A 13,505-nucleotide genomic window follows, 5' to 3' on the forward strand; every position below is an offset into this window, starting at 1 on the left:
TGAACTATTCTTAAAGCCAGTTATGCATTCAAGCACACACATCTGTCATTGTTATGTGAAATCTCAGTATATTAATAACATTGTAATACTTTGAAAAGTATAAAATATAGAGAGAAATTAGTGAATTCTAAATTTATATCTGGATATAGAAACATAAAGCTGGAAATGACCCCAAGGATCAACTAATCTAACCCACTGCACAAAGCGGGAGATTCGCATATTGTTTACCTGTTTCTCTTCCTTCTGTAAAGGCCTACAGGCTTAAAATATGAGAAAGCCAAAGAATGGAGAATACCATGTGTGAATGCACAATGGCTTTGTGATGTATTACTTGGAAATTTTGAAGCATTACGGCAAATCCAGCACAATCGATACACAGTGTTCAATCTTCAAGAACCACTTGCTCCTAATCAGCACCTAGTTCTAAACCTTCTTGGTAAGCAGATCTGCCAAACTTGCAAACCTACAAATAATTAGAAAACATAACACTGCTCTTTCTTGTTGGACTTGTTTGGATATGCCTTTATGAATGCTGCTTGTACACCTGAATCAGTTAAGTGGCTTAATGCAAAGGTGGAGAATTATGGAAAGTGGTACCTAAAACAAAAGGAGGTATGTATCACCTTTCCCTGTGTGGACAGCAAGGATTCAACAATTCCATGGAGTTGCTGTGCAGAGTATCAGGAGACTAGTATACATTGTATGTGATGCTTAATTTAAATAGACTGACTGAACTGATGCATTGGAATGCAAAAAACCACTTCAGTATAAAATGTATTCTTATTTTCTGTTTTGTTTCATGGCTTTCAGATGCTTGGAGAGTGCCACTGAAGGTATCATCAGAGCTTCTCATGGTATGTTGGTTTGGTGTTAGTTCTGAGATTGTTTATCCTTACTTTTTCAGTGGCAAATAAATTGTTTCAAGAATGAAGAACATAAACTGTAAAAGTTCTGGAACAGATACATCAAAATACCTTAGCTCTTATGATTTTCCAGGAATGAGTATTTGGATTTGTTCATAACATTTTTCAAGCTTACCAACCCAAACTGGCATCCACTGCACAGTTACCAAGTATCAGTTGTTTTATGTGTGATAAAGAGCCTATTACTGTTCAGGGACACCCCCCCCTTTTTTTTGGCTGTATGGCATTGTTAAAGATGTGTTTAAGACAATGGGTGTGCAATTCAATATCGCTGTCCCAATGCAGTGATATTTCCTGGTTTGAACTGGAAATATTTGATACTATGAAAGGCTTTCATGATACTTCCCTATTATCTCCTGATAAATATTGGAAAGATCTAGAAGCAGCTCAGGAAGCCTTCTGCTATTCACAGCTGGTCTGACTCATTGGTCCTTTAAGCTTTAAAGGGACATCATTTTCAATGCCAAGGCCTGGCCTCTTGAGTTCCAGAGGGCCAAGACGCTGAATCAGCTGGGGAGGGTATGTGTGCTGTAAATAATGGATGATAGACCTGCACTTCAGACTTCAAAGGCAAGATCTATTGTCCATAATTTTGAATGGCCATGGCTGCAGCCAGATCTACCACCTATTATTTAGAGTCACCCTCAAATTGGTCTAGCTTTTTAAACTTTAAAGAGCCATTATTTTCAGTAGGATAGACCTGACTTCCAAACTGTATTGAAAGCAATGGCCCTTTGAATTTTAAAGTACTAGGGGCCTTGCTTCCTCCATTAGAGTCAGAATGTAGATAGATCCATCAGTCCCTATATCCAGGTTAGGAGGGGTGCTACCAAGAAGGGCCAGCTGGGGTCAGGCTGCAAAGGTACAGTGTAAATGGTAAGCCGTTTGATTGGAGCAAGGATATAGAAATATGAGTGGAGGTGCAGAAAATTAGCATCTCTAATGAAATAAGAAGTATATGTGCCTGTTCAGCTCCCCTACCCTTGGGGAGGATCCACTCTCCTGAACACACTTATAAATTCTAGTGCTGCACTTGTGTAGTAAATCTCCCTTTGAAACTTCTCTGTGGGAGAATTGTCCTTCAATGTGGTAAAGTTAAGTTTGATGTATTGTCGAAGGCTTTCACGGCCGGAGAACGATGGTTGTTGGGGGTTTTCCGGGCTGTCTTGCCGTGGTCTTGGCATTGTAGTTCCTGACGTTTCGCCAGCAGCTGTGGCTGGCATCTTCAGAGGTGTAGCACCAAATGAAATCCGAAGAGCAATCAAACCCAGGATGAATCAAACAACCAAAGAAAAACAGTCTCCCACAGGAAAAGTGTTTTTGCCATATATCAAAGGAATTACTGATCAGATGGGAAAGCTTATGAAAAAGCATAACCTTCAAGCAGTATTCAGACCCACCCGAAAAATACAACAGATGCTACGATCAGCAAAAGACAGCAGAGATCCCCTCACCTCTGCAGGAGTATACCGTATACCCTGCAGCTGTGGACAAGTTTACATCGGGACCACAAAGCGTAGCATCCAGACAAGAATAAAAGAACATGAAAGACACTGCAGACTTGGACAGCCTGAAAAATCAGCAGTGGCTGAACATAGCCTAACTCAAACAGGGCACAGTATCTTATTCCAGGACACCAAAATACTGGACAACACTTCCAACTACTTTGTCAGACTGCACAGGGAAGCCATTGAAATTCACAAGCATAAGCAAAACTTCAACAGGAAAGAAGAAACCTTAAGAATGAACAGAGCATGGGCTCCAGTTCTGAAAAACACCAGGCCAACAAAACACTCCACACCCGACAATAGCCCTGCAGAGAAGATTAGCACATCAAGCACCAATCCATATGCAAAAGAACCGCCTCAGGATACAGTGAAGCCTCCCGCCATTAGCATTCCACACCCTGGGAAACTCTTACAGAATGACTCAGCTCAACCCCACCCCTCCTGAGTAGATACAAATGACCTACATCTTTTCCACACTGTGACACTGAGAGATCTCTGTCTTTTGGTGCTACACCTCTGAAGATGCCAGCCACAGCTGCTGGCGAAACGTCAGGAACTACAATGCCAAGACCACGGCAAGACAGCCCGGAAAACCCCCAACAACCAAAGTTAAGTTTATTAAGCTCTCTTTTCTTTCCATAAGTATTCTGTGCATTGGTAACCTGTGGTTCCTTTGGTTGGAACCTTGCTTTTCAAAACGTTTCTGGGTCTTGAAATACTGCAAGAGTTCCTGGCCAAGAAAAGGGCTCCTTGCTGCAGTTTGCGTATTGGATGCCTTTACTACTGTGCTGAAGGGTGGAACATATCTCTTAGGAAGACTAAAATGCAGTCTTGTTTAAAGGGGATATGTTAACTTAGTTGTAATCAGTGACAGACTTCAGCAAAATATTGCTTCTTTCATATGTACTCTGGAACGTGTCCTAAACAGTGTCAGTTCTTGAGAATTTGTTTTGTGAAATCTTTATAGCAGCAACTAATGAAACAGCACACACAACTTAACTTGCAAACTTTTCCCCTCCTCTTCATTTCCAGGGTGTGAGATTACCACTTAAACCAAAGCAGAATGAATCAGTAATTCAGCCTTCAACCAAACGGCCAAGGTGAGAGGGAGAAGGGCAATCATCACCAATTTCTAGTTTGTAAATAGTATATTGGTACCAGAGTTTATCAGGGCCATTTACCTTGGATAATTGCTGTGTTACTAGGTAGCTCCTGATCTGGAAACAAGCTTATGTGTACCAGGGGGTGAAGGTTCAAATTAAGAGGCTTTAAAAATTTCAACAGCGATAATGAGCATGGCATGGGGGAAGTGAAGAAGACATAACACTTGAGATGGGACAGAAGATTCTGAAGTATCAGTTACAATTTTTAAAGATATTCCACCATGGTGAATATCTTCTAAAAGTATTCATGGTTATATCAACCAAAAGATATGTGATGTTTTATGAGCAAAAGATGACTGCACCAGCTTTAACTAAGCATAAAGGGTGGATATGTACTAAATGGGCAGGTTTTTTAACTTGTTTAGATTTCAGTTTTGTAGATGATATATCAGATTGAATCTTACATCAAAAAAGTATGTGCTCAATATAGAATTTTTTTTATTTGTAGAATTGAAGATTTGCCAGCACCTACTAAAAAACTGACACCAGAATTAACCCCAATAGTGCTTTTCACAGGATTTGAACCCACACAGGTTCATCAGTACATCAAGGTGCGGTTCTTTCTTTTTCTCAAGTAAGAATTTGACAAGTAGTTCCATGAAATGACACACAAGTTGGGTGGGACCAATGCCTTGGATATGTTAAAAGTAGTTTGTTGGATTCTGGCTATTGTACTTGTCAGGCATTTTTCATTATCTTTTTAAAAAAAAGCTCACTAATGCTTAATGCCCTTTAATGTTAGTGAAAATTGTGCTATTATGGCACATTATTCAGTCTCTTCCCCTGTAGGACACAGATAATGTAGTTTATAAAGCACTCAGGAAAAGGTCCAGCATTTGAATTTGTAGAAAAATAGATATGAGTTAGACTTAAATTAAAAAAAATTAAGACCTGTAGGTATAGATAATTGAGGCACTCTAGTATCTTAGGACAGATTACTTGTGTGATTGGGCCATCTTGGAAAGAACCTTCCTGTCATCTTAAATTACCTCAGATGTGATGCATTTCTGTAGAGTTGGTTCATGCACTCTCAGCTGTCAGACATTAGATGACTAGTAATCAAAGGATGTATGAGAATTATGAATCTGAACGTTCTAATCTGTTCCCTTTGCAATTTTCAGAAACTCTACATTCTTGGGGGTGAAGTAGCAGAATCTGCTCAGAAGTGCACACATTTAATAGCCAGTAAAGTGACCCGAACTGTAAAATTTCTAACAGCAATTTCTGTTGTAAAGCATATAGTAACTCCAGAATGGTTAGAAGAATGTTTCAAGGGCCAGAAATTTATAGGTAAGTAAATGTTGTTATTGGTTAACACAGGAGATGTAAAGACTCAAGTTTTTAAAAATATTAAAATGTATGTATTGAAAGGATATCTGGAGTATGGTGTCTGTTGGGGAGAGAGGTTCTTACTAGTTAATATGGAATTATTCTAAAAGATGTGGAAGAAATTAGTATTAATAATACTTATGAGTAAAAGGCCACTTGATTTTCAAGTTGTCTTGCTTTGATTTATAGAGATTGTATTTATAAAGCAGTCGTCATTAGATTTTGTCTCTTTATGTTTGGCCATGAAAGACTTTACAAAAAATAAAATCATATTTTACTGAAGGTCCCCCTCCCCTTCCCTGGATCATTTTTAAAAGTTCATTTCACTGGGAAGCTTTCATATTGGATATTTTTAAAAAATCTGTTTTGTTAAGAATCACAGTCTGGTGGTGGTGCCTTGTAACAAACTGAAAACCACTGCAGCTGCCCAACTACTGACTTCCTGTTAATAGTGGTATGTAAGAAAATATTACTGGAACTTTAAAAAGGGGAGTCCGTGAGCCTGGAATGCTCTCCTAGAGTAAACCAGCATCAGCTCAGTTGTTCCAGTATTCTAGTATGGCTATCTATATATTTAACTTTCTTGATGAATATATAATTATTTGCTCAGCCTTAGATAATGCTTGCATTTTCAGTGTATACCTACTATTTTTATTTTTTAGAAGAACAAAGCTACATGCTCAGAGATGCAGAAGCTGAAGTTCTCTTTTGTTTCAGTTTAGAAGAATCTCTGAAGAGAGCTCAAGTAGCACCTCTCTTTAAGGTACATTTTTTTTCTGTCTAAAGATGCTAAATACTATGGCCGAATGATTAAATACTATGTGAAATACCAAACTATCATGGTGAGTGTGTTTTTCCCCAGCAAATGTTGCTTATCCTATCACTATTCCCATTCCTAAGATCACTTCTGACTCCACTGCAGCCTCTGAAAGCAGAGCAATGGCAGTAATTGCATCAGTCTTGCAACCGTGGTTTGCAAATCCTTTTAAGACCATAATTTCTGATTCTGTTTTTCTGAATTTATCTAGCATCTTTGATAAGTAATAGGCTAGTATTGAAGAATTATTAGATATCTCAGTGGTGAATTGCTTTGTTTTGTTTGGGAAAGGGAAGATTCCCAGGATGTCTGCACAGTAAATTTCAGAGAATCCATGCATTTTAAAAGTCAGTATGGCAATTATTTTAATTATTTACTGATGGTTTGACTTTTATGGATCTGCAGCAATGCTAGCCTTTTGTTTTAAGGTTTATGGAAAATAATTTGTGTTTGCTATAGAAGAAAAGTAAATTACCGGAAAAGTTCTGTAAGCCATAGAGAATATCTTCTGTGCTCAGTAGGTATAAAATTGCAGTTTCATTTTTAACTTGAAGCAAATTTTAAAATGGATATAAATTACAAAACAGAGAATGTGTTCACATAAGCTGGGTTGGCACTCTTTATTGCAGTTATCCCCTTTATCTTGTTTCTTGGTATCTTGGATCATAACTTTTACATGGTTTTATATACACATACAGCTTCTTAAGACTGTGGGTTTTGCTTGAGGGGGGAAGGAGAAGGTAACTAATAAGGAGAGTTGGCACATACCAATGATCTACCCTGTGCATGAAAAAAAGGGATTGGATGCTCTGAGATCCTGTGAAGTTGTGAAATGGCAAAGCTATGAAAGGTCCAAAAATGCCCTTTTCTCCCCTTCAACAGAGATTAGTGCAGTATTCATGGTATATTTTGTGCGCACTTGCTGCTGTTCCTGATAACAGAAAATAATAATATTTGATTTATATAACATCCTTCAGAACAACTTAATGCCCACTCAGAACGGTTTACAAATTGTGTTGTTATTATTCTCACAACAATCACCCTGTGAGGTGGGTGGGGCTGAGAGAACTCTTAGAAGCTGTGACTGACCCAAGGTCACCCAGCTGGCTTCAAGCGGAGGAGTGGAGAATCCAACCTGGCTCTCCAGATCAGAGTCCTGCTGCTCTTAACCACTATACAAAACTGCTTCTATTAGGTTACCCCTTTTGATGGGAAGGGGTAACCTTGTAGTAAATGAACAGACTGTGGTAGATGGTTGTGGTGTTTTTAGTAACAATTTTTAAAATGGACTGGTATAGTATACCAAACAGTATCACAAATGCAAACAGACAAAATACAAATGTATTTAACATTTTATAAATACATTTTGATTTTAGGGGAAGTACTTTTATATTACACCTGGAATTTGCCCTAGTCTTTCCACCATGAAAGCTATCGTTGAATGTGCGGGGGGAAAGGTGTTATCCAAGCAGCCTTCTTTCAGAAAACTCATGGAACACAAACAAAACAAAGTGAGTGGATCTTGGTTTTTCTAAAGCTTCAGGTTAGAAAATGCGTGTTTTCAACTAACTCAGTTTTATTTTTTTTCATGTAGAGCTTGTCAGAGATTATCCTGATCTCTTGTGAAAATGATCTTCACTTATGTCGAGAATACTTTGCCAGAGGCATAGGTATGTGTGTACACTGTACTTGTGACACTTTATACTTTAATGTATAACTGACAGTTTACAAGACAATTCTAGATTTAGAGAAAACATGTAGACAAAAGGGAATGTATACTATATGCTGGATGATATTGTGCTTCTGAGAGGGTTTATGCAAACTTTTAAAATAGTTTTTTTCCTTTGTGCCCTCTCTGAGCTCTTCTGTTATAGCACATGGACAGTCAGCTAAAAGACATTGCCATTCTGTGGTGAACTGTTCCAGGTTGTTAGGAGATTAGCCTATACCCAGTCCTGGGCTGTCAGCATTATAGAACAATGTTATAGCAATATAAAGTAGTTAAGTTCTAGCGATTAAGGCAGCAGGAAGCTGCTTTTTAGTTACGGAGCTCAGTAATAATGGGGAGTTCCCAGTCATTTATTACTGCCATCATGATTTCTCATGAGCCCCCATCTTGTGTACTGCTAATTTCAAAACCAACTCAGCACCTTCAGCAAATCTTCATTTTCCATCATGTATCAGGCCAGAAGTATAAATATCAAAAAGAAATGTTAAGACAAACTTGAAGTGTTCTGTTTGTAGGCTGAGCTAGAGATATTTTGGGTAGCTTAACTAGATTTTATGATTGACTGACTTCAACAATGTGTTAAAATATGAACATATCAGAATCTTACAGAAGAAACAAAACAAACTTATGACACAATTCTTACACTTCTAATCACTTTCCTAAAATCTTATCAACAGCTACAGTAATAGAAGTAGAAAAGAGCTTTTTTTACTGCTACAGACTAACATGGCTACCCATCTTACAGTAATAGAATACATTCAACAAGTTGCAAGCATTTCCCATAATACATGTTTACACACAGTTCAGCAAATCTTCTGGTAGACACTGTCACAAGATGTGAAAAATTCCATGCATGTGTCCCCTCCCCCCACTTGATCATGCAGCCCAATATTGAAACAGTAGGTTGAGAGAGAGGTTGAGAATTGTGAACGTTCACTATTTGAATTATTCAACAGAATCCCAGAACAGCAGTGTATATTTATCACTTAACACTGAAGATGTTAAATGGCAGGACCCCAAGTTAGATTTGGAATAACTCCAGTTTATAACTGGCCACTTTCATGGTTTGTCCAGCTCACCAGCCACAGTTCATCATCAGCTTGACACGGCTTGTTCTGATCTGTAATTGGGACCCAGCTGCCAAGAGTCACTTTATGTGGAGGCTTACATCACAATGTTGCACCCTCATTAATGGAGAATTCCTTATCTTTGATAGCGAGAGATGCACCCACATACTCTGCCTGTGTTGAACAGTGGCCATCTCACCGTGATTTTTACTTTGACCCGGCAACTTAAGGTTCAAGTCCTCTCAGTTGTACAGTTTCAGATAATGAAGATAAACCTCTGAGGTCTTGACTCTTCATAAGTAGATGCAGGACATTCAACGTGGGGCTCTCCAAGCAAAACGTATATCTTGATGTGCTTGATTTATATATCACCCTTATATATTGTTTTTTTTTTTAAATTTCTGCAGATGTCCACAATGCAGAGTTTATTCTGACTGGTGTTCTTACTCAAACGCTGGATTATGAATCATATCCTTTCTTGTGCTAGCTAAAGTATTAAAGTGAGCTCTGTAAATCTTCCAAACACCTTTAAACTGATTTTGTTCTTATTGTCAAAATTCACAGAATGGGCTAGCTTGAAAAACTTAAGGTTTTTAATTTATTTATCTAAAATATTTCTGTGCCGCCATTCCACCCAAATAGGTATTCAAGGCAATGAACATTAAAACAGCATTTAAAATAAAGTATATATAAAATATTTAATTTAATAAAAACGGATAGTCATACAAATACATACAACACAACCTGGGAGGAAAGCCAACAAGTGTTACTAGGTGTACTCTGAAACCAAAAAAGCCTTCACCCACTGGTGGAAGGTAACAATAGAGGAAGATAGAGTAATCTGCCTGGGGAGGGTGTTCCAAAGTTTCAGCACACCACAAGTGATAAGGCCCTTTCTTGGATTGCCTTAGATGGTGGGGGCACTCAAAGTAAGGCCTCTAAAGATGACAGCTAGGTTCATATAGAAGATCCTTAAGGTATGCTGGCCCCAAGCCTTTAAAGGTCAATATACCTTGAATTGAACCCAGAAGTAACTTGGAAATAGTGAAGATGGAACACTAGGTGGAATTATATGATCCCTATGATCCACTCTAGTCGTCCTTCTGGCTACAGCATTCTGTACCTGCAATAGCTTCTGGGTGCTTTTCAAGGGCAGCCTCACATAGAGTGCTTTGCAGTTGTTACCAGGGCATGCACCACAGTGGCAGGACCTTTGCAGACCAGGAAGGGCTGCAGCTAGCTCACTAATCTAAACTGGTGAAGGTCATCCGTGGCCACTGATGCCACCTGTTTATCCAGGTCCAACAGCACCCCCAAGCTACAAATCTGATTCTTTGGGATGGGGGGTGCAACCCCATCCAGAACAGAAGATATCCTAATTTCTGAGTCAAACCTCCCCCCTCACATCACCACCAATAGCACCTCCATTTTGTTGAGATTAAGTTTCAGCTTGTTAGCGCTCATCCATCCAGAGTGGCTCCAGGCACCTGTTCACAGTTTCCATAGCCTCCCTGGGACCTACTGGAAGATGGAGCTGAATATCATCCACATGTTCATGGCAACTTGGTCCAAATCTCTACATGACCTTTCTCAGCAGCATTATGTAGCTGTTTTAAAAATTAGACGTCAAGCAAGCTAGCATCATCTGTCCTCTCTGTTTAACTCCTCTTCGTTTGCGAAAGGTTACACAACTACAGGTGCCAGTTCTTATCTGTATTTGTGAAAAGTACATTTACTGGTTTCTTAGCATATCAGTTGTGATTAGAGATTCCCCTTGAGTTCAGGGCAAACCTTTAAATCTTTTGCTGTGAAGAACATTGCTGCCTTTTGAGTATCTTCTACATAATGGTTTACTGCAAAAGATGGACAATATGCTGAATCTAAATATTTGTATTGGGTTTTTCCATTAAAAATGAGCATTGATGATACTTCATCTTTATAGTACCAGACTTCATCCACCATGATTTGAAAGACAATCTGATTAGTAAAATGCAGCTCAAAATGTAGCATGTGAATAATAATAATAACAGCACTTATATATCACTCTTCTAGACAGATTAGTGCCTCACCCAGGGCGGTGAACAAGTTAGTGTTGTTATTATCCCCATAATGCAGCTGGGGAGCTGGGGCTGAGAGGAGTGGCTTACCCAAGGCCCCCTACTGAGCTCATGGCAGCAGTGGGATTCGAACCAGTAGAGTGCTGATTCACAGTCAAACCACTTAACTACTGTGCTACAGCAGTTGCACTAGAAAACCACAAACTGTATTGATAGAAATGGACATCTAATTTCTTGTGCGTTATGCTTTGTGTGTGTGTGTGTAGATCTAGATCTGTCTATCAGAATGCTTTATATAAAGGAGTGATTTTAGCAGTTTGTATTCCAATTCCAATTTTTCCTTAGCCAAGCCTACATATAAGTTCACCTGACTGGAAGTAAAATGCCTTATAGCATCGAACTTCTTGAAATCTTTGTTCAAGCTTTTCCAGCCTGTGGGTCAATTAAGCAGTCCTTTCTCCATTTTTTGTTTTCCACTTGCTTTGCTGATGGGTGATGAGCAGTTCAAGACAGGAAAGCAAACGTTAACTGCATCTGTTTAGGATGTGCAACGTTTTATTAACAAAACATAATTAACTATGTTTTTGTACTGTACTACAAGCTACAAAGAAAGACATTACTTTTTATATTACAAATTAGTTTTTCTGACCCTTTAGAGACAATTTTTAACAAATGGTGAAAATTAATCAAAATCTCTAAGTTGGAATGTAAAGAGAGAAGGGCTTGTGGTGTTTTTAAATTATGGAAGTAAATATTTTGTATTTTATTTTATTATGCTCAATTTCTTTTATATTGATGTTATCCCAGTTTTTAATATGACCTTCTAATGGCTTTCTTTAAAATTTAGTAGTTTTTTTAATATGGTGCAATTGTGGCACTCTCTGGTAAGGGTAAATTACTCTGAGCACTCATCCAAATGTTGTAAGATATTCTTCTGTTTTCCCAATTGTGTTTTAATATTAAAAAAATATTTTAAGCAGAATTTGTTGGTAATATTGTGTGTTTCTACTGAAATTAGCTTGAACTTACTACTCTGTTCCGATTAGTTTTCTTACAGTTCTACTGAAATAAATATGCAAAAAGGAGTTCAGATGTATTCATTTCATCCAAAGTGAATGCTGTTATATATTTAATTGAATATATGTGATTAGAAACTGATTCCAAAGTATAAACTATCCTATTTCAACAAGGTTGAATGACATGGATCCCAAGCTGCTGCTTTGCAAGTAACAAATTTTGCATATTTATTGGGGAGTAAGACCTATTGGACTTGCTGGAGTTTTCTTCAGAGTAGATCTGTTTAGGATTGCTCCTGTCACTCTGTTTTCACTTGTTTGTTTTACATAGTGTTTGTTTTTGTGCAGCTAGCTTAAGACAAATTTCTTCTAATTCTCTTCCCTGATTATTACTTAATTGAAGCAGATCTCACTTAAACATCTTTATGTAGGTTCTGACAATTTAGCATTGGCCCTGGCTTGGGAATCTTGGTGATTTTTTTTATAGGCTAAAGTACTTCTCATTTGTCTCCATCAGCATGCCTAGGTGTGCGTGCAGGGGCTTTTTTTCTGCAAATGAAGAGCCAAATATGGCAAATGATTCATATGAAGAAGCTTCAGGTATAAAGTCGTCTGGTGTAATGTTTAAACATGACCGGAATGATACAGAATGCTACTTACCAATCGGTTCTGATGCACTTTTGAAGATACTGAACTCACAGATGAAGCTAATCAATCTTTTGTGTCGGAATTGTACCCTTTGAAGATGCTGATGACAATATATATTTCTTTTGTGTTGCATATGTTCTAAAGAAACACTTTTGCCTCTTAACCTTTAATCTCCTCTATAATTCTTGGAGATGTTTCCATGTTTGTACTGGAAAATTGCATCACTGGCATACAAGTACAGCAGGCCCACCATTGTGTAGATTTACATTAATTATAGGAGAAGGATATGCAAACACCTGCACTCTTTAAACACATGACTTTTCTCATGTGGTTCTCAGTGATAAGTAGCCACTAGCTCTTCAGTTGAACTCTCGTATCTTACCTCACTTCTTGCTGATAGGAGCACCTTCCACTTTTTGTTGTGTAATTGTTGCATTTGATGTACTTTTGTATGTTCGTTTTTATAAAGAATTTTGAGCACAACTTCTAACCATGTCTTCATTCATGGTTCTGGACACAGGAGTTAAAGATGAGCATCTCAGTGGACCCAAAGTCATCATTGATGGGTGGAATACATGCAGGAGCCAGGCAGGGAACAAGGTGGGTGGGAGGGGAATGTATAATGTGTCTGTGAGCCCTCTGCACTTCTGTTTCTCAGTAGGAGTGAATATTAACACGTTTGAGAAAATAGAGGGGGAACTCTTGGTACTGCTATTTGGCAGTGATAATCTTGCTCATGGGACCACCATATATGGGTAAGGGTTCCCCCCCCTCCTCTGAACTATGCTATTTAGTCACGTAGAATTTAGGAGCCACTGAAAATTGAATCAGCCCTAATTTACCCCACCCCCACATAACCTTTCCCTGTTACAATGTGAGAGAAAATAGAAAGTAGCTTAAATCTAAATGGAGATGGCATAATTCAGAATTAAAGACAGTTCCACCTGATTATCTTCTTGTACATTGATGGTGCCTTATCTGTGCTGATCCTCATTCAGTTCTTACACATCAGTTTTGCTATTTCTGTGAAATCTCCAGTTCATACTTCAACAGCTCTGTGTCTCAGGTGCAGGTTAATTCTTACATTACCTTTGTACTGTAACTGTTGTTTCATTAATATGTTACGTTGGTAATACTTGATGACATAGTTACTTCCAATGTCAGTACCTCTAGTTCCAGGAGAAATACAGCGCTAGAATCTGATATAACTGTATCATAAGCTCACATCTGCCTGTTTTTCTTTTGTGA

The 13,505-nt window shown here is 38.3% G+C and overlaps 1 protein-coding gene across 2 annotated transcripts in view; it reads left to right on the top strand.

Annotated features, from left to right (window-relative positions):
- PAXIP1 (PAX interacting protein 1) overlaps positions 1-12,726 on the top strand; it is a 31,556-nt gene extending 18,830 nt beyond the window's left edge. The window contains exons 12-22 of one of the 2 annotated variants that reach the window (XR_008597875.1): positions 252-436; positions 811-854; positions 3,464-3,531; positions 4,043-4,145; positions 4,716-4,884; positions 5,586-5,686; positions 7,117-7,251; positions 7,335-7,410; positions 8,944-9,003; positions 10,948-11,027; positions 12,127-12,726. Coding sequence is in view for 1 of the 2 variants with exons in the window: in XM_054992157.1 (XP_054848132.1) it covers positions 252-436; positions 811-854; positions 3,464-3,531; positions 4,043-4,145; positions 4,716-4,884; positions 5,586-5,686; positions 7,117-7,251; positions 7,335-7,410; positions 8,944-9,003; positions 10,948-10,964 (958 nt within the window). In the remaining variant the exon portion in view is untranslated. The other variant, XM_054992157.1, reaches the window with a different exon arrangement.
- Positions 12,727-13,505: the final 779 nt, after the last annotated feature.

The sequence above is a fragment of the Eublepharis macularius genome, chromosome 11 (genome assembly GCF_028583425.1).
Source record: "Eublepharis macularius isolate TG4126 chromosome 11, MPM_Emac_v1.0, whole genome shotgun sequence".
Classification (NCBI taxonomy): Eukaryota; Metazoa; Chordata; class Lepidosauria; order Squamata; family Eublepharidae; genus Eublepharis; species Eublepharis macularius.